Source organism: Megascapheus bottae, chromosome 24 (assembly GCF_031878675.1).
Source record: "Megascapheus bottae isolate mThoBot1 chromosome 24, mThoBot2.hap1, whole genome shotgun sequence".
NCBI classification, from domain to species: Eukaryota; Metazoa; Chordata; class Mammalia; order Rodentia; family Geomyidae; genus Megascapheus; species Megascapheus bottae.
In genome coordinates, this window is record NC_143532.1 from 12,798,887 (window position 1) to 12,825,280 (window position 26,394).

The 26,394-nt window shown below is 42.3% G+C and overlaps 1 protein-coding gene and 1 non-coding gene across 4 annotated transcripts in view; one reads left to right on the forward strand and one right to left on the reverse strand.

The window, feature by feature from the left end:
* Cbfb (core-binding factor subunit beta) overlaps positions 1–17,179 on the reverse strand; it is a 46,251-nt gene extending 29,072 nt beyond the window's left edge. For 2 of the 3 annotated variants that reach the window (XM_090357488.1, XM_090357489.1), the window contains exons 1-3: positions 16,842–17,178; positions 16,544–16,630; positions 8,868–8,984 (exon numbers count right to left, since the gene is read on the reverse strand). In XM_090357488.1, coding sequence (XP_090213614.1) covers positions 8,868–8,984; positions 16,544–16,630; positions 16,842–16,919 — 282 coding nt within the window. In that variant the 5' untranslated portion in view covers positions 16,920–17,178. Of the gene's footprint in view, positions 1–8,867; positions 8,985–16,543; positions 16,631–16,841 lie in introns of all 3 variants that reach the window. The other variant, XM_090357490.1, reaches the window with a different exon arrangement.
* LOC150047006 (U6 spliceosomal RNA) lies at positions 3,882–3,988 on the forward strand. The gene has a single exon (XR_016539579.1). It is a non-coding gene; the product is annotated as a U6 spliceosomal RNA (small nuclear RNA).
* Positions 17,180–26,394: the final 9,215 nt, after the last annotated feature.

The following is a 26,394-nucleotide window of genomic DNA, read 5'->3' on the forward strand; positions in this document are numbered from 1 at the left end:
GCCCAGGACTGGCAAAAAAAAAAAAAAAAAAAAAAAGCTCAGGGACAGCACACCACACAAGCTCAGCAAATAAAATAACCCACAAAGGATAGGTCTAAAATCAAGTAAGAAACATCAGCATACAGTGCAGTACTGAGAATCAGGCACCATTTAAACACAGTTATCTAATGGTGCCTTCCATAAAATTATTTGTAGCTGTCAAAATGCATTTCAAATGACAAGTTCTGCAAATGTTCTAGAATTAGATAATGATAACGACTGCACACATTAAAAAACATTCTGCTAGATTCTGCTAGGTGTTGTGGCATATATTTCAATCAAAATACTTAGAAGGATGAGGCAGAAGGATCTCAAATTCAAATACAGATTGGGTCCCAGTGAGATTGTCTCAACACAAAGCAAAAATCCTACCGCTTCATTGGGTATTTAACCTTGGTGAATTATTCATTTTAAAAACTATTCATTTTAAAAATCGAAGGCCACAATGTGGCTCAACTATAAGAGTACCTGTCTAGCAAGCATGAGAACCAGAGTTCAAAAACCAGCAACAATAACAACAACAACAGCAAGCCCCCAAATCTCTTGCTGGGCACCAGTGGTTGAAGCCTGTAATCCCAGCTACTCAGGGGGCTGAGATCTGAGGACTGAAGTTTGAAGCCAGCCCAGTCACAAAAATCCTAGACTAACTAGCAAAAAGCTGGAAGTAGAAGCGTGGCTCAAGTGGTAGACTGCCAGTTGTGAGGTACAGAGAAGGTAAGCAAGAATGCAAGTCTTGAGTTCAAACCTCATTACTAGCACAAAAATAAACTAATGAGTGAATGAATGAATGAATGAATAAATGATAGGAGAGTAAAACAGGCTCTCCTGGGGACAGCTTTAGGGAGAATTTTATATGCATATATAAAATAGAACAATGATTGTTTTTTCAATTCTTCAAAGAGGGAAGGTGAATAAAGATAGTGAGGATGAGGTTGATAAGAGTACATTGTATGCATATATAGACATGTCACAAAGACTGGCAAAAAAAAAAAATGTACTCATTACCTTACTTAAGTCAGCCTGGGAAGAAAAGTCTGTGAGACTCTTAATTCCAATTAACCAGCAAAAAGCTAAGAAGTGAAGGTGTGGGGCAAGTGGTAGAGCAGTAGCCTTAAGTGAAAAAGCTAAGGGACAGTACCCAGGCTTTAGGTTCAAGCCCCAGCATTAATGTGTGTATGTGTGTGTGTGTGTGGGGGGGGGACCAATATTTTCCTGCCTATAAAATGAGAGCCATAAAAGGCATGCGGTTATGGAAATGGTCTATACCCTGACTGTGACAGTGATTATACTATTGACTATTGACTATACATTTATCACTGAAGTGTACACTTAAAATGGGTGAACGTTATTGTATGTAAATAAAATACTTTAATAATGCTGACTGAAAAATTGCAATAGAAGAGTAAATAAGCAGCAGTGAATCTTGGGACACAGGAGCCTACTGAAAAAGATACTGGGGGGTAGGAAGCAGATAAAAGAAGCAGAGAGCAGCAGAAAGAAACAGTTATAACTGCCATAACATCCATAGATGTTCTTGTCAGACATTATTTTGGCCTTTTCTAAGGTAAGATATAATTCACATATATTTTTACCTTTATACCAAATTTTTTTTTGGGGGGGTCGTGGGGCTTGAACTCTGGGCCTGGGCTGTCCCTGAACTCTTCAGCTCAAGGCTACCACCCTACTCTTGGGCCTGGAGATTGTCCCTGAGCTCTTCAGCTCAGGGAGAGCCAAGCCCCCATTTCCCATTTTCTAGAGGTTAACTGGAGAGAAGAGTTTCAGGTCCTTTTGTGCCTGGGCTGACCAATTTTTATTTTTTTTACTTTATGCCAAAACGTAAACAATACAATTAAAAAGGAGAGAAAGACGGGCCGGGAGTTTGGCCTAGTGGTTAAAGTGCTTGCCTAACATGCATGAAGACCTGGGCTTGATTCCTCGGTACCACATATGTAGAAAAAAGCCGGAAGTGGTGCTGAGGCTCAAGTGGTAGAGCTCTAGCCTTGAGAAAGTCCAAGGACAGGGCTCAGGCCCTGAGCTCAAGCCCAAGACTGGGGGGGGGAGGGGAGAAGAAGAGAAAGACTATATAACACTCAAATACTGCAAAGGTATAGTCACCTTTTAATGCAAATCCATTTGACTTTAAATTGGAAAGTTTTATAGCATACTTCTTTGTAAAACTATTTTTCAGAAAATCAGTCATATCCCTTCTTTTGATTTAAAAAAATGACTGAAATAAAAAATTAACACACTCAAGGGTTAGGGATGTACTTAGTGGTAGAAGGTTTGTTTAATATATGTGAGGCTCTGGGTTCAATCTTAGCACAGCAAAACAAAAGAAAAATATAAGCCCATAACTTCCATTCTGAATTTTATAATTTAGTATCAACATATTTACAAATACTTGAAAAACAGATTTGCTATTACAATATATTAACTACCAAATGCAAGAAAGTGTATTTTATGTTTTAGCTGAACTGACATGATAAACTAGTTGTAAGGTCTATAGTTCTCTTCAGGAAAAACTGCATTCCAAAGCTTTACCACAGAAAATATTTATTTGGAATGACTGGACTACGTAAAACGAAGAAGGAACTTACTGAGTATGAATAGAGATTTCTCAAAGCTAACACCCTGCCAAAACCTTGCCAAACTGTAGATATAAACAGACACATATTTACTTTGGTACAAAGACCTTACAGGCAGTAAGCAAAAGGATGCAGAAGCAGAGTCAAGAGACTATTGGAGCAGGCCATTTAAAACAAGATTCTGTCCTTACCCATTAAATCAAATGTTGTTAATAATAATAAATTACGTAAAATGTCAGGAGCAGTGGCTCATGCCTGTAATCCTAGCTACTCAGGAGGCTGAGATCTGGGGGTAGCCTGCCTGGGCACTACAGACTGTGAGAATCTCATCTCCAATTAACCACTAGAAAACCAGAAGTGGCCCTGTGGCTCAAGGGGTAGGGCAGCAGCCTTGAGCTGAAAAGCTCAGGCATAGCACCCAGGCCCAAAGTCTAAGCCCCACAACCAAGGCACGCACACACACACACACACACACACACACGCACACACACGAGAAAAAAATACAAGTTATCAAAAATCTTAAAAGTATTTCCTAATCCATTAATAGGTGAGGTTTGTTTTTTGCCAGTTTTGGGATTTGAACTCAGGGTCTGGGCACTGTCTGAGCTCCTTTGTGCAAGGATGATGCTTTACCACTTATAGCTCTACTTCTGGCTTTTTGGTGGTTAACTGGAGATAAGTCTTATGGGTTGGCTTAGCCATTTAAGTAGCTACGATGTGAGCCACCAGCGTCTAGCAAGGCTACCAAACTTTTTTTTTCTCATGTATTCTTTACTGTAATTAATACCTCTTCTCATGTTTTTGTTTTCACCCTTTCCCTTTCCGATTTCAAATAAACAAATAAATGTATATACAATATACCAGGATTACAAGGTAAGATACTGTAACAACATGAGAATAATCAAGGGACAACAAAAGAGATGAGAAATAACATAGTACATTAAGAACAACAATCACATTACATAGCTTTTGTTTCTTGGAGGTCCTTTCATTTAGCCTCATCCTAGCTAAAGGCTACAGAACTCTTAAGATAAAAAAGATCAAGGGGGGGGGGGGAGTTTGGCCTAGGGGTAGAGTGCTTGCCTAGCATGCATGAAGACTTGGGTTTGATTCCTTGGTACCACATACATAGCAAAAAGCCATAAACAGTGCCATGGCTCAAGTGGTAGAGCCCTAGCCTTGAGAAAATCCAGGGACAGTGCTCAGGCCCTGAGCCCAAGCCCAGGACTGGCAAAAAAAAAAAAAAAAGATCAAGAGGTGCTCGCTTCGGCAGCACATATACTAAAATTAGAACGATACAGAGAAGATTAGCATGGCCCCTGCACAAGGATGACATGCAAATTCATGAAGCGTTCCATATTTTTACACTAAATGAAAGGACCTCCAGGATTTAGAAACAAAAGCCATGAGTGATTGTTGTCCTTAATGTGCTATATTATCTCTCATCTCTTTTGCTGTCCCTTGATTATCTCATTTTGTTACAGTATTTTACCTTGTTATCTATATATGCTTATTTGGTTATTTGAAATTGGATAGGGAAGGGGGAAAAACAAGATGGAGGTGGGGGTGGGGGAAGGGAAATGGGGACCAAGACATGAGAAAGGGTATCAATGTTTGTGAAGCAATGTACCTTCTATCTGGTGAATATAATGTAACCCTTCTATTAATTAAATAAAAATATATGAAAAAAAAAAGATCAAGGGACATGCCTGTAATCCTAGCTACTCAGGACGCTGAGATCTGAGGATCAAGGTTCAAAGCTAGCATGGGCACAAAAAGACCTGAGACTCTTATCTCCAATTAACCTCTAGAAAACAGAAGTGGGGCTTGGCTGAAGGGTAGGGTGGTAGCCTTGAGTTGAAGAGCTCAGGGACAGCATGCAGGCCGAGTTCAAGCCCATGACCCACAAAATAAATAAATATAAAAATTAAGGGGGCTGGGAATGTGCCCTAGTGATAAGAGTTCTTGTCTAGCATGAATAAACCTTGGGTTCAATTCCTTGGTAACACATATACACACTACCAAATGCCACATTATTCTCTCTGAGAGATGCCAAGACTGGTCTCTGCCACTTTTTTTTTTTTGCCAGTCCTGTGGCTTGAGCAGTGTCCTTGGGCTTTCTCAAGGCTAGCACTCTACCACTTGAGCCACAGCACCACTTCTGGCTTTTTCTATGTATGTGGGGTGCTGAGGAATCAAACCCGGGTCTTCGTGCATGCTAGGCAAGGACTCTTACCACTAGGCCAAACTCCCAGCCCCATGTCCACTTTTGCTCCATATTGTCTACTATCAACCCAGAACCAGAATGATCCTGTCAAAACCTAACATAGACCCTTCTCTTTTGTCTGTTCAAACCCATTAAGTTGACTCCAATCAGAATAAAATGGCCAGGGCCGGGAGTTTGGCTTAGTGGTAGAGTGCTTGCCTAGCATGCACGAAGACCCAGGTTTGATTCCTCAGTACCACATACATAGAAAAAAGCAGGAAGTGGTGCTGAGGCTCAAGTGTTAGAGCTCTAGCCTTGAGAAAGTCCAAGGACAGTGCTCAGGCCCTGGGCTCAAGCCCAGGACTGACAAAATAATAAAAATAAAAATAAAATGACCTATCATCAGTTAGCTCCCTGGTCTCATCTTTTACTGTCTACTCTAGTCACTTTGGCTTGCTTGCTGTTTATCTAGAATATAGTACATACTCCTATTCTGGAGCCTTTACAGTGGTGTTTTCTCTAGCTGAACCTCTTTCCCCCCAAATAACCATATAGCTCATCCTTTCCTAACCTCCTTTAGGCCTCTGCCCAAATAGGAATTTTTTTTTTCAATCCAGATTACCCTACTTAAAATTTTAGATATGTCTACTTACTGATCAATGAGGAAAAATAAGCTGTTTTGTGATGTAACTACATTGTAAGAATATGAAAATAGACATTCAGTTGATATAGAAGAGAGACAATGTACATTTGGGGAAATACCTTCAATTTTTGTGGAGATAGGGGAGAAAAAGACCCTGTAGTCTAAGTTCAGAGAAAACAAAGTACAATATTTTTCCCCCTTTAACTTCATTAGAGTCCTTTATCCCAGTCATACAAAGCAATACACTACAAGCAGTTTTACTTTACAATGTGTGTATGGTAACTGGGGATTTAACCCAGGGCTCACAAACATTTTATTTAACTTGAACTACACCCCCTGGACCCCACACAAAGCTTTTTTATTAGTGAGGCATACGTGGCCCACACCTATAATCCTAGCAATTCACGAGGCTGAGATCAGAGAACTGAGATTTAGAGCCAGGCATTCAAATCTACATGACTGTTATATCCAAATAATCAGTAAAAAAGAAGTGTGTTTCAACATGAAACTCTGAGTTCAAAGAGCAGGACTGGCAAAACAAACAAAAACCCACCTTTATCTTGTAAATCCTATTGGTATAGTACATATGTTGGAAGTTAAATTTGTGACATATATGACCCACACATAAACATAAATTTATATCCGAGTGAAAGACACTGACTTCTGTCTGCCAGTTAGCATTCTTAGAAGAGTGCTACACTTATGTGTTTACAGTTAAATACATATGTCCACACTATAACAGCACAGGTAAGAAGCTGCAACAGAGATAATAAGCCTGAAACAATTTACTATTTATCCCCCCTTTAAAAAAACAAACACAGAAAGAGTCTTGTAAAATCAACACAATCTCTTAGATGTGTGCAAGTGGCTATTCAGGAGGCTAAGATATGAGGATTCAGGTTTGAAAACAGCCTAGCAGGAAAGTCTATGAGATTCTTATTTCCAACTAACCAGCAAAATGCTGAAAGTGGAACTGTGACTCAAGTGGTAGAGCATCAGTCTTAAGGGACAGTGCCCAAGCTCTGAGTGTAAGCCCCAGTACTGAAACAAACAAAAAAGTTTTATCAACAATTTTAGTACACCAAGAATTAAAATAGAGAAATAATATTTCAAAAAGAGAGACAAACACAGAGAAACATTTCTTGTTCCACATAGAAAATGGAATCTAATGGCTATTTTTTGTGTGAAAATACTGGAATTTCAACTCAGCCTCATCCTTGCTAGGCTTATGCTCTGTCCCTGGAACCACACCTGTCCCTCAGCTTTCTGCCGGTTATTTTGGAAATGGAGTCTAGAAAGTGAACTTTTTTTTCTGCTCAGGCTGTCCATGAACCTTGATCCTCCTGATCTCTAGTCTTGCTGGTTAATTATAGAGTCAGAATCTCAAATTTTCTGACTGGGCTTGCCTTAAACCTCTTGGGTAAGTAGGATTACAAGCATGAACTGTTAGTGCTTGGCCAAGAGATCATCCTTAAAATTTTATAATAGTTAACATTTAAGCTAAGATGATTTTCTTATTTGCATGTATGCATATGCCTTTAAACATCTCGCTTTTCTCTTTTTTGACAAAGGAGGGAGGGGTGGTGTCTATGTTGCCCAGGTTGGCTTGGACCTCCTAAGCTGGAGAGACCCCCTTATCTCACCCCTCCAAATCCTGGGACAATAGTCATGTGCCACTATGTCTGAATCTAAGAAAGTATTCTGAACAACAAAAAAATTATTAATGTAGTCATATATCTGTTCAATAAACAAAAATAAATAATACTACAATGTCTTTCCGACTTTCCCTAGAAGACTTAGCAATAGTAAAAATAGTAAATAATAGTAAAATAGCAACATTCACTTCAAAATTTACAAACAGGTTAATATACAGAAAAGTAAATTATTTTATTACCCCCCCTTTTTTCCCCCAGTTCTGGGGCTTGAACTCATGGCCTGCGCAGTATCCTTGGGCTTTCTCAAGGCTACCTGAGCTACAGCATTGCTTCTGGTTTTTTCTGTGTATGTGGTACTGAGGACTCAAACCTAGTCTTCATGCACAGTAGGCAAGCACTCTACCACTAGGCCAAACTCCCAGCCTTATTATGCATTTTTAAGTCCTGCTATTTTCATCTTCTAACTGGTTGGTTTATTAGCCATAAAAATCAATCCTAATTTCATAAAGTTAAAGAAAACATAATTCTTCACTTTATACATATAATAGAAATCCTTACGGCCTAAAAGAAAAAAAAGTATTTTGTTTAGTAAGTTGAAAGCACAGGTATGACAACACAGTAAAAATACTAGGTATCTTAAAATGTTGCTAAAATAATAAAATACATTTAAAAAATTTTAAGGTATCTGTAAGAAGCTGTACAAAGGGGATGCCATTCAAGCAATCAGTTTGTAAGTACAATGCATCTTGATCCATGTCATCCCATTCATCATTCTCCTCCATCTCTCCCAATGCAACCCCCCCTTAGTATTTAGCTAAGATTTTTAACAACCCTACGCTTAAAACATTTATAACTTTTATAACTTCCTAATTTCCAATATGTAAGTGTAAGTTCCTAGAAATTTTCCTCAAAACATGAAAACTCCCAAGTTAATGTTTTCCCTTATTTTTCTTTTAAACGAATTTGCTACATTAACAGAATTAGAAAAGTTATTAGGGATTTCTAAATACTATTTATTTTCTAAATAATACTATTTTCAAGCTTGAAGAACTTTTTTCCGATTTACTCTTTTCTTTTTCATCAGCACTATTATCTTATACATTTTAGTAAACACAAAACTTTCTTGCCAACATTTTTTCTTTTGCCAGTTCTGGGGCTTGAACTCAGGGCTTGAGTGCTGTCCCTGAGTTGTTCTTCGTTTTGTTTTGTTTTTCTCCCTCAAGATTAGGGCTCTAGAGCCACAGCTCTACTTCCAGCTTTTGGTGAGTAATTGGAGATAAGGGTCTCATGGACTTTTTTTGCCCAGTCTGCCTTTGAACCTGATCCTCAGATCTCAACCTCATGAGTATCGAGGATTATCGGTGTGAGCTAGACTGTCAAAAAAAACCCAGCCTGATTTGAAATATGATATAAATCAGTGTTAATAAAATCTTTTAATAAAAAAAAACCCCAGCCTGTCAATACTTTTAGAGGAATTAAGTTCTGAGTATTAAATGTAGAAATGTAACCCTTCTGGGTTAACTTCCTATAATTATTATACACATGAAATTAGTAAGAGTGATATAAAATGTACGTCATTTACAAAATTCTATTACATCTTTATAACATAAAATGAAAACAAATTTGATCATATGTCTGTGTAAATCAGACTTGTAGATTCTTTATTAAAATATAAGCCATTAGATAATCTCTAATAAAAACAATCCGCAGTATTTTAAGTTGAAAGAAATATTTCCTACCTTGCCTGCTTCTCTTTCTAAGTCGACATACTCTCGGCTAGGTATTTGTCGCTGTTCTCCCTGCCAGCTGGCCGGAAAAAACTGGAGAGACAGATTGGTTCCTGTGGCCACAAAAGCCTTTTAGAAAAATCAATACAAACAGGATCAGGAGCAGGACATTACATAAATTATGCAGGCAGTCATTTATTTTTACATCAGTTTATGTCTTAAGCCAGGCAGCACTGAGAATACTTAAAAGTAAAAAAAAAAAAAAAACCCATGCACTCATCATTTTTCTTAAGTATTAAGTTACAAACATCTGATTCCATTTTGAGGGCATTTGCCATTGGCTGCTTAAATATAAAATCAGACATGGAATCAATACTTTCTTTCAGGTCATTTTTTGCTGACGTTAGTATCTCACATTGCTAATGTCTAACCAGAAACCACGATCCTTGCATTTAAAATCAAGCATTTTTAAGTGTAGAAACCACTGATAATCTAAGAATTTTTCATTTTAAAGCACACAACAATTTACAGTTGTATAAACAAGACACTTTAATTTCTGTTCATTTCCTTATACTCAAAGAAACACTGAATGGTGTGTAGCACATAAAAATTTCAGTACATAAGTGCATTTTTAAGCATAGGTTTTGAAGCCCAGGTTAAAAATGCATTAGAGATTATCTCTTCCATGACTGATCACCCATGAAGAAATGATGTGATAGTACTTCTCTCTAAAAACATACATTAAAAATTTTTACTCTAAAGGAACTGGTTCAAATTCTAACAAAGGGTATTGTTTTATGTAGTATTTATAAAAGATTTGGAAGGTATTACACAGTAAGAATTATCTGATACATTTCAATATGGTATTCTATGTAGTTCCTGAGGAATTTAACTGTGTCAAGGAAATAACATTATTCCTCTTTCCAGGGGTAACTAAAAAATAAAGAAATAAAAAGGCTTTTTCCCTTGCAGCACTGAGGAGTGAACTTAAGAGCTGTGAGCTCTACCACCAAAGTCATGCTTCCAATCCTAAAAATAAATAAATAAATACATACATAGTTTGTCATCTAAATGTATACTCTTCGTTGCTGGAACTAGAGAAAGTGAGTTCAGTTTATTTTACTAATTGAAATCTAAAGCATCATTCCTCATCTTCATCATTTTCAGTGTGTTTCCCCTCCACCCCTACCCAGTCAGTTCTGGGGCTTCAATTCAGGGCTTGGGCCTTATCCCTGAGCTTTTGTGATCATAGTTAGAGCTCTAAACATTTGGGCTACAGCTTTTCTGGCTTTCTGGAGTTTAGAGTCTCCTTGACATTCCTGCTCAGGCTGCCTTCAAACCGCAATACTCAGATCTCATCCTACTGAGTAGAGAGGGTTAGATAAATGAGCCATCAGCACCTGGATTATATTTTCTATTACTGGTACTGCAGGTATGTTGTATCAAGCCAACTGCTAAGTATGTATCGGCTTTTCTGATGGCATTCTCTTATTAACTGGAATACCTCTTTCTTTTTCTTTCTTTGCCAGTCCTAGCTCTAGAACTCAGGGCCTGGGCACTGAGCTCAAGGCTTGCTCAAGGCTAGCACTCTACCTCTTAAGCCACAGTACCATTCCAGCCTTTTCTGTGTATGTGGTACCAAGGAATTGAATCCAGGGCTTCATGTATGCTAGGCAAGCACTCTACCACTAGACCACACTCATGGCCCAGAATATCATTTTCATATAGTAAGTATTTTATATGATAGCTACTCAGGAAGCTGACATCTAAGGATCAGGGTTCAAATCCAGCAAAGACAGAAAAATCCGTGAGACTCTTATCTCCAATCAACTACTTAGAAAAAGCCAGAAGTGGCGCTGCGAATCATGTGCTAAATTGCTAACCTACAGCACAAAGAAGTTCAGGGACAGTGCCCAGGCCTGAGTTCAAGCCCCAGGACTGAAGGGGGAAAACAAACAAAGGAAGAAAGCAAGCAAGCAAGCAAATATTACATCCATTTTCAAAAAAATTCTTCCATACACTTAGCAAAATGTTATCAATAGTCCCATGAATACTAGATTCAAATGAAAAGCATACTAGGACAAAAACTGCCTAGATTTTTATAAGCTGAGGCATGCCTTCGTTTTCCCACCAACAAATTAATATTTGTGAAATATTTATTTAGAACAGTCCCAAGTAAACATTATTGTAAGTGTTTGCTAAATAATGTAAGAGAAATAACTTTTATCTTTGTGAAATGAGATCTATGTTGTGATACTGGCCTAACACACCTGGACTTGAGTGACTGTACCTGGTACCTGGGACTAAAAGTGGAGCATCAATGTGGCCAGTTTAAGAGAAAATAACTGAGATCAACAGGAGAGCTAACATTCTCAGCATCAGAAAATGACAATCAGAAAATATGAGATTGAGCCTATGAATGAAAACTGTGTCAAAATCCTCAAGGCATATATTCACTGAGTAGCAAACCCTCCAGTGTCCTAACCAGCTCTGTGCTAAGAAACTGCAGATCTATCACCACAGAAGAGTTCTTGCTTTACTGTTTCACGACCATTGTCTCATCAAGAGAAAAAATGGCAAAAATTGATTATTCTGCAGGTGCCAGCGGCTTACCCCTGTAATCCTAGCTTCTCAGGAGGCTGGGATCTGAGGATTGTGCTTCAGAGCCAGCCTGGGCAAGCAAGTCTGTGAAACTCTTATCTCCAATTTATCACAGAAAAAGCCAGAAGTGGCACTGTGGCTCAAGTAGTAGTGCTAGACTTAAGTAAAAGAAAGGAAAAAAATAGTCTAGTTCAAGTAAGTTTGGAATATGCTATTTTTTTTTTTTTTTTGGCCAGTCCTGGGGCTTGAACTCAGGGCCTGAGCACTGTCCTTAGGCTAGAGCTCTATCTACCATGAGTCACAGCACCATTCCTGGCTTTTTCTATGTACATGGTACTGAGGAATCAAACCCCGGTCTTGGTGCATGCTAGGCAAGCACTCTACCACAAAGTCAAACTCCCAGACTCCTTTTTTTTGGTTGGGTCACAGGGCTTGAACTCTGGACCTGGGCACTGTCCCTGAGCTCTTCAGCTTAAGGCTACCAACCTACCCCTGGGGCCACAGTCCCACTGCCTGTTTTCTAGTGATTAATTAGAGGTAAGAGTCATAGGTCTTTGGTGCCAGGGCTGGCTTAGAATTGCCATTCTCAGTAGCTAGGATTACAGGCATGAGCCCCCAAGCCCAGCTTTTTTTTTTTTTTAGGGAGTGAGGGAGTCAATCTCATGTATAATCTTTAATTCTATATATAAGCAAGGGTTGGGAAGTATGTTTACTTTTGCACAGGTGTGTGTGCACACATGCATGCCAGGCCTGGGGCTTAAACTCAGGGCCTAGGCCTAGGGGCCATCCTTGAACTTCACTGCCTCAAGGCTAACATTCTACCACCTGAGCCACAGCTATTCCAGCCTTTTGGTAGTTAATTGGAGATAAGAGTCTCTTTATTGCTGCCCTACTGGCTGGCTTCCAACCCAGTTCCTCAGATCTCAACTTCCTGAGTAGGAGTAGTATTACAGATGACAGCCACTGAAGCTGGCTTTTTATCAACAAATCTCATATACATGCATAAAAAAAAAATCTCAAGGAAACTCCTTTGTCGCTAGCCAAGCTAGCTATAATTCTAGCTACTGAGGCTGAGATCTCAAGATTGTATTTGGGACCTAGCTTAGGCAGGAAAGTCTTATGAGACTCTTATTTCCAATTAACCATCAAAAAGCTGAAAATGAAGCTGTGGCACAAGTGGTAGTGCTCTAGCCTTGAGCAAAAACAACAACAACAAAAAATGAAAAATACAATCCCCTAAGGGATATTGCCCAGACCAAGTTCAATCCTTCCCTCTCCCCCCCCACACACAAAAAACTCCTTACATAATTAGCATGCTAAAAAGAGTTGGACTATATGAGGCTGTAGAATTGATCCAAGAAAAAAAAATTTGAATATACATATTTTTAGGGAAGGATTGGGAAAATTCTGTTTGAAACATTAAAATTCTATACTGGTATAAAGTTTGTATATAAGATTTGTTCTGACTGTAATTATAATAAAATGACACAACCTATCCTTTAGTATTCAATATTCTCAAAAAACAATCTCTCGAAAAGCAAACAAAATTAGTTTTATTCTCCCACAGTATTCATTGTAATATTTGTTTTGTTTCATTATTGTTGAAAATCTCTCCAACATGCTTACTAAAATGAGAATTCATAAAAGGAATAGATTGTACCTCTCATAATCACTATTATTCCATGATAAGGTAAGGAGCATGGTCAAGTTTTGTAAAAAGAGCAGAGCTCCTAAATTCTTTCATATTTAAATTACAATACACACATTTCCCACCCACACCCCACCCTGCCAGTACTGGGAATTAAATCGGGTCATGAGTAGCCAAAAGTTTTACCATAGCCTTGGCCCTCAAAATAAATTCTTTACCAAATTTACTAATACATTAAAAGGCATATTCAAGAGAAAAAAGGGAGCAATCTGCCAGGAAACAGGTTGGGATACAGTTCTATTCGTATCACCTACTGTCAAAACAGGCAAAATATTGCCTTTTGATAACTAAACAGGTAGATACCATAACCTATTCCTAACTCGTAAGACAGATTTCAGGCATTAAATTATATAACCTCTAAATTCAAATAATCAAGTATCTTTGATCCAAAGGAATTGTGACCTGAATCCAGAGGAGTATATTCAAAATTAAAATGTTTCCACCCTCTAGGATCCAAGCATCCTGTAATTTGTGTGCGTACTAATTAATAAAAAGGGGAGAAGTAAGCCAGATGATAGTGGCTCACACCTATAATCCTGCCTACTCAGGAGCCTGAGATCTAAGGATCCTGGTTCAAAGCCAGCCCAAGTAGAAAAATCCCAGACTCTCTTATTTCCAATTAACCAGCAAAAAGTCAGAAAAGGTGGCTCAAATAATAGAATGCCAGGCTTGGGTGGAGAAAACGCAAGGCCCTCCAAAGCTCTAGAATGGGAACAAACAAGTGTGTAAGAGGGGACTTGAAAGAGGGAAGTATGAAATTCCCTCCTAAATACATGACATATTTACATTACTCAACAAAAAGACAAAAACTTGATGTCAGCTTTCATTGCATTGCGGAGGAGTACAGCTGTGGGGCAAAATGCTGGTGGTTCATATCTATAATCCTAGCTACTCAAGAGATTCAAATCTGCCAGGCACAGGTAGCTCAGGCCTGTAATCTGTGCTATTCAGCAGGTTGTGAGCTAAGGATTGCAGTTTGAAGTCAGCCTGGATAGAAAGGTCCATGAAACTCTTATCTCCAAGTGCACTAACCTAAAAATGCCAAAAGTGGCTCAAGCAGTAGTGCATTAGCCTTGATCAAGAGATGCTCAGAGAAGGCACCCTGGCCCTGAATTCAAGCCCAGGACTGCTGCTGGGACACACAAAGCCATGCTATCTTAAGTGCCAATCATACAGAACTCAATCTACCTTTTCCAACCCTTAATACTGGGCAGAAAACAAACCAAACATATTAAAATGTATAGGATCAGGGCTTGTAAAGTAGCTCGAGCAAGAATGTCTAGCCAATACAAGGGTTAGTTCAAACTCTAGTTTAAAAAAAATGTAGGGGGCGTGAGTTTGGCCTAGTGGTAGAGTGCTTGTCTAGCATGCACAAAGACCTGGGTTTGATTCCTTGATACCACATATTTAGAAAAAGCCAGAAGTGGTGCTGAGGCTCAAGTGGTAGAGTTCTAGCCTTGAGAAAAATCCAAGGACAGTGTTCAGGCCCTGAGCTCAAGCCCAGGACTGGCAAAAACAAAACAAACAGGGGGGGAGGGAAACGGGTACCAAGACATGTGAAAGGGTATCAATGTATGTGAATTAATGCACCTTCTATCTGGCAAATATCATGTAACCCTTTTACTAACTACAATAAAAAAACAAACAAACAAAAAACAAACAAAAAATGTAGGATCAGATTTAAGAGAAAGCCTAGAATGTCTTAATTCATCTTGGAAATTTACTACAAATATATAACAATTTAGTAACCTATAATATAACATTATATACAACTATTCACACTGTGGTCTAAACTTCTATATGCCCAATTGGTAATTGCATGCAGCGAAGTCTGATGTGACTAAAACAAACAACAACAACAAAACCCTGCTGGCTATGTTATACTTAGTTAACAACAACAACAACAACAACAAACTCCTAGCTTCAAAAAGTAGCAGAAGTAACAACTCATATTTTACACTTAACATCAATTACCTTAAAGAAATTCTTTGATCAGGAATACCAACCATCATTCTTGACGGAAAAGTCAGGTAAAGGATGATACCATCACTGAACTAATAATAAATTTCTTATACAACTCAGTGACCAAACCAAAATGTATTTCTTATATAGAGATGAATCACACAAATATTAAGCTACTAAAGAAACTTAGAGGTGAACTGAAAGCTGGAGTTTCGTAATACACATTCTAGAGCTTGAAAGATGATACATCTTTCTGTAATCTAACTCCTCAAAGCTTTCATTTTAAATATTAAGCTTCCCTTTAAGATAAATATGGCTTTGGTGATGCAAAGGGAGAAGTCCGTGGTATATGAGTTACATCTCGGAGGAGGAATAAATTTTCCGAAATAGTTTGTTGTTAACCTCAGTCCACACTGTATCTTAACTTCAAGTCTCTGCCAAGGTAGATAACTAATTGAGCAGAAAATAAGATTCCATTATGCAATGCTTCGTCTTTATAAAAAAAAAAAATCAACCTTTTTTTCTATAAACTTCCTCCTTGACATGGCAAAATGCATGAAAGAAACGAACACACTTGAATCGTTTTCAACCTAGAGTTTGATGAACAGGAGGCAGCAAACCCATCACCTAAACAGAGGCTTCAAGATCAACCGTGGAGTTTTATAGATCCAAGTAATCCTTTCGCAACTACAGCAGTAAAAGGAACACGTTTAGGTTAGAAACGAGGGGGTGGAGGTTTCTTTCGGCTTCCACTAAGGCCTCATAGGCTAGGGAAAGAAAAACGATCCATTCCGTGACCCCCTCCTCTCGTCTTCTTATCTGATCAAGAAGAGTCTCAACTATGCCCGGGAAGCGAAGGTGACTTCATGGGTAGACTGAACCGATTCAGCTTCTAAGAGGGCAAGTTAAGAAACCAACTTCGTGGGAAGCTTCCTTCCACCCCGCCTCCTGTAGCTACACGCGCCCGGATCGGTGTCACGGCCTTATACGATGCCCTCTGACTGGTTCCGTTCGGCTGGTGTTGGGGCTCCATCGCGGCGCCCAGTGTCCCGGATCCGGGGTGTGTGTGTGTGGGGGGTGGTGGGGAACCACGAGCCGCCGCGGCGGGCCACAGGGCCGGGGGTGGTGGTGGTGGTGGTGAGGGCCGGGGATGGGGGGCGTCCGCGCCGAGGACCGGCCCGCCCAAGCGCCTGGTTTTCTTTCGCCTTTTGAATCCCGAGTAGGAAGTGAGACGGAGTCCGCTCAGTTCCGGGAGCCGCGGCGTCCGCGCGCGCGCGCCGTCCGGAACCCGCCTGGGCCGCGCGTCTCGCGGCGCGCAACAAGTGAGCCGAGCCCGGCGGCCCGGCCTCCCCTTCCTCCCTCCCGAGGCGCGGGCGCCGCGGTCCTCCCCCCACCCCGCGCGCAGCCCGCCACTTACGATCTCCGAGCGGCCGTCGCGGCAGGCGTTCTGGAAGCGCGTCTGGCGCTCCTCGTGGGGCCGGTCCCTGAAGCCCGTGTACTTAATCTGCAAGGCAACAGACCGGCCGAGAAAAAAAGAAAAAATCAGGAGTCAAATCCGCGGCGCCGATAAGGGCCAGCCGAGCCTGCGGGCGGGCGGGCGGCTGCCGGGGCGAGATTTGCCCCTCTCCGAGACCGCGCCGCCCAAACTTTTCTCCGCCCCGGGCCCACTCGGGGCGCGTCGCGGCCTCCTGCGCCTTCCGCCCGCCTCAGCTCACCTCACACTCGCGGCTCAGCTTCCTGAAGAACTCCTCATTTTCGAACTTGCTTCTCTGGTCAGGCACCACGCGCGGCATCTTCCCGCCCGAAGGCCGAGGCGGCCGGGGGGGGGGGGTGTCCGGGCTGCTGGCGTAGGGGAACCCGGGCTGGCTGGCTCTGTGCTGCCGACTGACCGCCCACCCCGCGGCGCCCGGACTCCCGCTTCTCTTTGTTTCAGGCGCCCGCCCGCGTGGGCTCCCGCTCCGGGGAGGCTGAGGGACCGCCGCCCGCTCGAGCCCAGCCCACGCCGCCGCCGCCGCCGCCGCCGCCGCCTCAGCCGTTGCCTACCGCCCGCGCAGACCCAGCTCTCGCCGCCCCCAGCCACCGCCGCCACCACTTCCTCTCGCCGCCCACCTAGCTCACCCTCCCCGCCCCGCCCCCGCCGGCCCCACCCCTCCGTCTTAGGCGCCCGCCCGCCCCAAACTCCGGCAAACAAGACGCACCATTCACAACTCCGCGGCCCGCGCCGCGCATGCGCCCCGCGCCCGCCAGGCCGGTGGCGTGGTTGTGTGGCCGGGAACCCGGGCTCTCTCCGCAGTGCCACCGCTTCTCCGGCCTGCCTGCCTCCCTCCCTCCCTCCCTCCCCGCGGCCGGTGGGCTGGGCCGGGTTCTGGGTACAGCGGCTGGGTGGGGTCAGCCGGACACCTAGGCTACCTGGAGCGGCCCCCCCACCCCACGCCTTTCATGCTGCCCGGACTGAAGTATGGAGAACTTCTGGACTCGCAGTCACCGCACGTTGTCACTTAAGAGGTGGAGAAACCCGAGTCCTGGGGGACCGTGTGCACACCTACCACGAAAGGTAGACCAGCCAGACCGTCGTGGGAAGGGACTCACAGCCCTCCTGCCGGCTGGCTGGGCCTGCGAAACATCAGATGCCTATGTCCCACAATATAGGTAAGTTCCTAAGAGCCTGACAGCCTTTATGTGGGCCCAGCACTTAATGGTCACTCGATAAGCGTCAGTTTCCAAAGGAGATAAAAACCAAACCCTGGGCACTGGTGGCTCACACCTGTCATCCTAGTTACTCAGGAGGCTGAGATCTGAGGATCATGATTCGAAGCCAGCCCAGGCAGGAAGGTTCATCTCCAATAAAAATTCTTAAAAGGAAGGGAGAAGGAAAAGAAAAGCCACAAGTGGAGCTCGGGCTCAAATAGTAAAGTGCTAATCTTGAGAAGAAGAAAAAAAAAAAAAAAAAAAGCTCAAAGCTCAGGGATAGTGTCCAAGCCCTGAGTTCAAACCCCAGGACTGGCACACATTAAAAAAGAAAAAGGGGCCGGGAGTTTGGCCTAGTGGTAGAGTGCTTGCCTAGCATGCACGAAGACCAGGGTTCGATTCCTCGGTACCACATACATTTAAAAAAAAAAAAAAAAAAAAAAAGCAGGAGTGGTGCTGAGGCTCTAGCCTTGAAGAAAGTCCAAGGACAGTGCTCAGGCCCTTAGTTCAAGCCCCAGGACTGGCAAAAAAAATTTTTTTTTACAGTTTGTCAGACGTAAATAGGTGCCAATTCTGTGTGTGTTGGGGGGGGCACTGCCCCTGAGCTCTTCAGCTCAAGGCTACCACCCTATCTCTTGAGTCATGGCTCTACTTCCCATTTTCTAGTGGTTAATTGGAGGTAAGAGTTTCACAGTCTTTAGTGCCTGGGCAGGCTTTGAACTTTGATCCTCAGATCTCAGCTTCCTGAGTAGCTAGGATTACAGGTATGAGCCACCTCACCCAGCTCCAATAAATGCCAATTCTGATTGTCAGTAGCAGGCCAGATTGCAAAGGGTAGTGAAGATATACCTAAATGCAAAGGAATCAGCGCCAAATCAATTGGCAGTGCCTATCTGAGTACAGGCTTGGCAGAACTTCCCATCCCTGTCCCATCTCATTTTTACAGATATGGAATTAAGCTCAGATAACCAACTATCCTGGGTTTGCCAGAGACTGTCTTGGTTTTAGCAATATTCCCCAGGAAACCACTCAGAACCCAGAAAACCAGTATGGTTGTTAATTCAAACTGAGGTCTAGAGACTGATTGCTCAAGGTTGAAGTGTTGGTTTTTTGTTTTGTTTTGTTGTGCTGTTACTGGGGCTTGATCTGAGGGCCTGGGCACTGTCACTGAGCCTTTTTGCTCTAGTGCTCTAAAGTAGTTTGTGTGTGTATGTGTGTGTGTGTGTGTGTGTGTGTGTGTGTGTGTGTGTGTGTGTATGTGTGTATGTGATTATGTTATTCTTTTGTGTTTTTCCAATTTTTATTTATAATTTTATTGTTACTATTAATGTATTGTGCAGAGGGGTTATTCTTTCTTCTTCTTTATTTTTTGCTAGTCCTAGGGCTTGAACTCTGAGCTTCTTTTGCTCAAGGTTGAGCCACAGTGCTACTTCTGGCCTTTTTTGTTTATGTGCTATTGAGGAATTGAACCCAGGGCTTCATGCATGCTAGGCAAGCACTTTACCATTAAGCCACAGTCCCAGCCCAAGGGTTACCATTTCATAAGTCAGATAATGAAAACTTTTTTTTTTTTGCAGTCTAGTGATTAGCCCCACTATAGGCAAAAGCTATACTATGAGGGTTTTTTTGTTTGTTTGTTTTGTTTTTTCTTCAAGCTGAAATGTAGGGCAGTGGGGCAGGCCTGCAGAATGCACTAGAGAGGGAGGAAAAAAAAGGAGAGAGGGTAAGAGGTGAGTAAAACTGTTTAGGTTAATTTTTTTTAACAAACATCTTGTTGTTGTTCTTGTCAGTCATGGGGCTTGAACTTGGGGCCTGGGCACTGTCTCTGAGCTCTTTTCTCAAGACTAGCACTTTACCACTTTGAGGTACAGTGTGACTAGCAGATTTCTTGTGATTAATTAGAGAAAAAAAAGGTCTCACAGACTTTCCTGTCCAGGCTGGCTTTGAACTATGATCCTCAGATCTCAGCCTCCTGAGTAGCCAGAATTACAGGTGTGAACACCCAGCCTTCCTATTTACAATTATTCATACTATCTATCTATCTATCTATCTGTTTTTGGCGCTTGGACTGGGGCTTGAATTCAGGGCTTCATACCTGCCTGGCTTTTTCTGCTCACTATTGGTATTCCACTACTTAAGTTACACATCCAATCCAGTCTTTTGGCTGGTCAATTAAGGTAAGAGTCCCTTGGACTTGTCTGTCTGATTGGCTTCAAACAGTGATCCTCAGTTCAGCTTCCTGAATAGCTGGGATTATAGGCAACTGACACCCAGTTCAGACATTCTCTTCTGAAGCTCAGACATGAGAGCAACTCCTTCTTTGGGTATGCTCCTCTGCCCTATACCCAGCTTGTATGAATGGATGAATAGAAAAGGTACAAACATGGATACCAACAACGACTACTCATGGGCCTTCTGCTCTCTCATAATCTTTCTTGCATTTGCAAGCAACAAACTCAATTCCATGAAACTTAAAACTAAGAAAAATCTTTTCTTTTAACTGAACAAAAGGGACAGATGAACTATCAGGATAGTATTCTCTTTTCCTTTGTTTCTCCATTCCTTTCTTCACTGCTTTTCTGTCAGGATCTCTTGGATGACACTTATTTCTCAACAGAAGACCAGAGTATCCACTCTTCCATCTTATAAACTTACTGGGAAGGAGAAGGACTTTGATTGCCTGGGTTACATATTCTTTCCTGTCCAAATCCCTGTGTCTCAGATGTGATTGACTAGTCAGTTTAAGTCATATGGCCTCCCATCAGGAATTGGCAAGCCTGTGATTAGCAGTCATCCTCTAAAGAGGGAGACGTTAAATTCCCTCCAATATAGGAGGCAAAAAGGAGTACATTACAGTCCCACTAAACAGTTTGTATCAGCTACTTTTGGCAAAGGATATTTTTATTGCTGCGTAAATGTTCTGGTCAAATTGATGGGGAATTCCACATCAGCACAGGCAAAATGTAGACAAAAGCTATCTTTAAAATATCTGCATCAAGCAGGGTGTTGGTTGCTCATGCCTGTAATCCTAGCTACTCAGGATGCTGAGATCTGAGAATCATGGTTCAAAACCAGCCTGGCATGAAAGTCCATGAGATTTTTATCTCCAGTTAACCACCAGAAGACCAGAAGTGGTGCTGTGGCTCAAAGTGCTAGCCTTGAAGAGCTCAGGGACAACTCTCAGGCCCAGAATTCAAGTCCCATGGCTGACCAAAAAGAAAAAAAAAAAAAAAAAAGCCTGCAACACAGGTTGGGAGGTTAAGGGAGGCAACCTTTATCTCAAGACACCAAAACTAAGTCATTTTTAAGGAGTAGAGAAGCCTTCATATACTTCTGTGTTTCTAGCTAAGCAGCTAAGAATACCTGTAGACAGACACCAGGACAACATAGCCATTGTTTAAATGGGAAAAGGATGACTTAGCTCCCAGTCAATAAGTCTGCAAATCAGCAAAGGCTCATTGCTAGGGTTTTTGCTGCTGACATTCATGATAAGATACAGTAAAACATGTCCCAGGGGTAACTCATGTGATTCGTGTTTATATGGGCATTGGTATGAAACTTCTCACGTTGATCTATAAAAACTACTCTACAGGAAACACTGGTTTCACAGTAAGTCTAGGAGTCTAAGAACTACAGCTGATTTTGGTCTTTTGTCGCTAGTAATAGACTGCCATGGGAAGTGTGGAATAAATAAACGTTGAAGTTAGGTGTGATGGTACAGACCTATAATCTCAGTACTCAGAAAGCTGAGGCAAGAAGATAAGTTTAAGAGCAGCCTGGACTAAATACTGAGAGTCTGACAATAGAACAACAACAAACGGAAGATCTCAAAAGTGGCCCTAGCTGGCCAGACAGATGCCATGACCTTTGACAAGGAAAGGTAAGGGTTGTAGGAGCAGGATGTAGATGGGCAAGAACACAGAGAAGACCAGTAGGCTGTACTTGTAGTTCAGTGGGGACAAAGAAAGGGAAAGGATGGTAAAACCTTCCTAGCAGGCCCAGACCACAGGGTAACCCACAGTGAGCTTTGTCTGGCATCCAAGTGGCAGGTGACTGGGAAACAATCCTCTGATTAAAGGCACTCGCTCCTTAGCCGACCTCTGTATGCATTTTTTAGTGGTTTTTTTTTCTCCCACTTATTTTAAAACAGGGTTAAGAGAAATTCATGCTTTCTTGATACGGGGAAATTTTCAAGTAAATTCAGCACTAAGCTTCTAACAGCCATTGACAACCGTCTGATGGGGTATGGGTTCATCTAGACAACATCTATGGAAGAGTTGGCTAAGAGCCAGCCCACACATGGAAGCCTGGGAGGTGGGGCCCTATTCCTTTCCTAGAAAAATCCTCCTTCCACTTTCTCTGAATCTGACTAAATCCCCTGGAGCATCACTATCTGGAACCTACCTTTCCTAGGAATTAAGCCAGCATAGGGGTCTTCTTTTCATCTCTCTGTGTTCTGCCTCTCCAGGCTATCCAGGCAGATGTTGAAGGAGTATATAGAAAACATTCAGGGATGGAAACCCTCAGTTGTCTAGCCTAACCCTGATGCTCTGAGCTGGATACTCTTTTTTTTTTTTTTTTTTTTTTTTTTTGCCAGTCCTGGGCTTGAGCTCAGGGCCTGAGCACTGTCCTTGGATTTTCTCAAGGCTAGAGCTCTACCACTTGAGCCTCAGCACCACTTCTGGCTTTTTTCTATGTATGTGGTACCCAGGAATCGAACCCGGGTCTTCATGCATGCTAGGCAAGCACTTTAACCACTAGGCCAAACTCCAGGCCCCTGAGCTGGATACTCTTACACCCCCAATGCTTATTAACACAAAGAAGTCAGATCTTCCTATCCCTCTTGGATAGATAAGGAAATAAGAGACTCTGAAAAGGTCAGTAAGAAAAAAAAAGGTCAGTAAAGTAAATAGGACAGTGGAGTAGACACTGACACATTAGAGATAACAAATGGATAAACAGTGGACTATGTATTTCCCATTGCAAATTCGGCATCACAGATCTTATTCTTCCAGTGAGGAAATGAAGACCCAGGCCTGGTGATCCAGGATTGTGGTTTTAACCATTCTACTCACTGATAGAAATGAAAAAAAAAATCCTATTTGCCTCCTTTATTAAATTTCATACTTATGGACAGCTGTGGCTAGGGTCCCTTCCTCTTCTTCTTTTTTTTTTTGGTCAGTCCTGGGGCTTGGACTCAGGGCCTGGGCCCTGTCCCTGAGCTCTTTTGCTCAAGGCTAGTGGTCTACCACTTGGAGCCACAGTGCCACTTCCAGTGTTCTGGTGGTTAACTGGAGATATGAGTCTCACAGACTTTCCTACTTCATCTGGCTTTGAACCGTAATCCTCAGATCTCAGCCTTCTGAGTAGCTAGGATTACAGGTGTGAGGCACCAGCACCCAGCCGGGAGTCCCTTCTTGTTGGAGGACCATTCTGTCCCAGGAGGCTCCTCAACAGGTCTTACTATAGGCCTTGTGGTAGGGAATGCCTTTTGCTTTTGGAGGTTCCTCACTCCTGCCCCCTGAATCCAGCTGTTTATTCTCTTTGGATTGGAAAATCAAAGCCTAGATGTCCTACCCAGATCCACTAGAAAGGATGGCTTTGTCCAGGTCTGGTGTCTGCAGCTACCCAGATTTGCTTCTCCTAGCAAATCTGGGTAGCTGGGTGGGGCTCCCGTTGGGTCTCTGAGCCTCTAGTTATTTTTTCTAAGGAAATAGTTTCCTTTCCAGTTACTGAGGAAATATTGTACCATCTTAAAGCTGAAATAGGATCTGGAGCCACAAATGAGACTTGAGAGGGGTAGAAAAGAAAAGAAATTGGTGTTTGGCACCATGCCTAATTCCCTGTCTCCACTCAGTTTTTTGGAAGGAGATGGGTTGAAATGTAGTGTGAATGTGTACACTGCTTAAGCATGGCAATTTCCTGGGCCTCAAAGCTTTTTTTTTCTTTTTAGATAGAATTAATGTACCATAAAATTTACTTAAAGAAGTTGTCCTTTCCTCCCAAGGAATTCTCCTGTTTTTGTCTTTTTCTTTTGCTTTGTTTTCTTCTCTTTTTCTTTTTAGCTTCCCTATCACCCTCCCCCATAAACTCAGCCTTGCTATAGGGAAAAGAAAGCAGAGAGGAGCAAGTTTCCCCAGAATAGCATTTCTTCAGTGTTGGGATCAATAAACCCGTTTGCTTAAAAGGAACCAGATGATTTCATCCTTGTAATTACAAGTTTGACGTTTGCAAATCTTGCCCAGGCTCCAAATGAGCCTCTTTGTCATGGGAGGTGGAGAAGTTTGTCTGGATGCCTGGGGATAGAGACCAAGCCTGGTGTGATGGGAAGAGGGCCAGGCAGGGGTCAAAAAGTCTGGCTGACCCTCTTATATAAAGGGCTCCTTTGGAGGCCCCCTCCTCCCAACCCCCAGCTTCTGGTAAGTGATGGGAAGCAGACTAGACAGGAGGCTGGGCTGTAGCAGATGGTAAGCTCTAACCACACCACCCTCCTGCTTAGGACCCCTCCTCCAAGCCCCCCCCCCTTGCCTATGGCAGAAAGACAAAGGCCTTCAGCCTAGCATTTGTGACCCTTAGACAATCATTGCTTTCCTTTCCAATCCCATCTCTCATTTCTCCCATGGTACCCTGCAATCCAGCCCTACTGGCCTGCTCACGTTTCCCACAAGCCTTTGGCATGACTTCCTTCCCTTTGTCTGCTGGGAAAACTCATATTTCTTCTTTAAATATGAGCTTGGGGACCTGTACAGATGATAGTCCCCTCCTCCCACAACCTCTTATTCTATCGTCAGCTCCATGCTTATGTGCCAAGGAGAGTTAGCTCATGTGGGACGAATCAGCACTCTGACCTCTGTGCGAATTTGGCTCCCCAATAACTTGCATTTATTCTACTACTGTGCAGCCTTTATAAGGTCTCCTAGGACCCTTAAAATTATGTGTGTGTGTGTGTGTGTAAGTACACACACATATGTTGTACTTAAAAAAAACAAAGGAAAATCTAGGAAATACAGGAAAAGAATAAAGGGGTTTAACCACCTTAAAACAATCATTTCTAGGGGTTGGGAGTTTGGCCTAGTGGTAGAGTGCTTGCCTTGCATGCAGGAAGGTCCGGGTTCAATTCCTCAGTACCACATACATAGAAAAAAGCCAGAAGTGGTGTTGTGGCTCAAGTGGTGGAGCTCTAGTCTTGAGAAAGTCCAAGGACAGTGCTCAGGCCCTGAGCTCAAGCCCAATCATTTCTAGTTGGCCACAGTGGCTTGTACATATAATCCCAGCTACTTGAGGACCAACTATGAGAGGATCACTTGAACTCAGGAATTTAAGGCCAGGCTGGGAAACATAGCAAGAACAAATTTGGCATTTAAAACTCTGGAAGCTAGGAAGTTCTTGGGAGACTGAGGTCTGGAGGATCACCGGTCCAGGTCAGCTTAAGCATACATACACAAGACTCCCTTCTCAGCCAATAACAAGATGTAGTTTCACCCACCTGTCATCCTAGCTCAGGGGAGTCTGAGATAGAAAATATCAGTTCTAGGCCAACCAAGGCAGAAAAGATTGAGACTCCATTTCAACAAAAAATCTGGATATGGTGGTGTATTCTTGTCATCCTTGCTATGACAGTGTCAAATAAGCAAATCGAAGTCCAGACAGGCAGTGAGATCTTGTGTCAAAGATAATCAGTGAGTGTTAGATAAAAAAGGAGTGTTAGGGGCTGGGAGTTTGGCCTAGTGGTAGAGTGCTTGCCTAGCATGCACGAAGACCTGGGTTCAATTCCTTGGTACCACATACTTGGAAAAAGCCAGAAGAGGTGCTGAGGCTCAAGTGGTAGAGTTATAGCCTTGAGAAAAATCCAAGGACAGTGCTCAGGCCCTGAGCTTAAGCCCCGGACTGGCAAAAAAAAAAATGTTAGATAAAAAGGGAGTGTTTGGTTAAAGCCCTGAGTTCAAACTTCAGTATCATAAAAAAGAAAAAAAATACCCCCCCCACCACAAAATCTGGGCATGGTGTTGCAAACTGCAATCTCAATGAACACTCCAGAGACCAGGAGGTTGCAAGAGCAAGGCCAGGCTGGGGTACATATCAAGACCATGTCTCAAAGAACAACAAACAAAGCCTAAAACATCATTGCTAACATTATTTTTCACATAGTTATGGCACTATTTTCCATTTTTTTTATTGAGGTAATGTATAGAGGGGTTACGGTTACATTAGCCAGATAGTGGGAGCATTACTTCTCACACATTGATGCCCCTTTTTATGTTTTTGTCCCCACTTCCCTCTCCCTACCCCCTCCCAATCATCTTGTTTTTCCCCTTTCCCTTTCCTATTTCAAATAAACAAATAAATGTATATTCAATATACCAGGTAACAAAGTCAAATACAGTAATAATATTAGATTAACCAAAGGGCAACAAAGGAGAAGAGAAATAACAGAGTACATTAAGAACAATAATCACTCAAGATAAAGCTCTTGTGGATCATGGGGCTTGAACTCTGAGCCTGGGCACTGTCCTTGAGCTCTTCAGCTCAACGTTACTGCCCTACCCCTGGAGCCACAGTCCCACTTCCCCATTTTTAGTT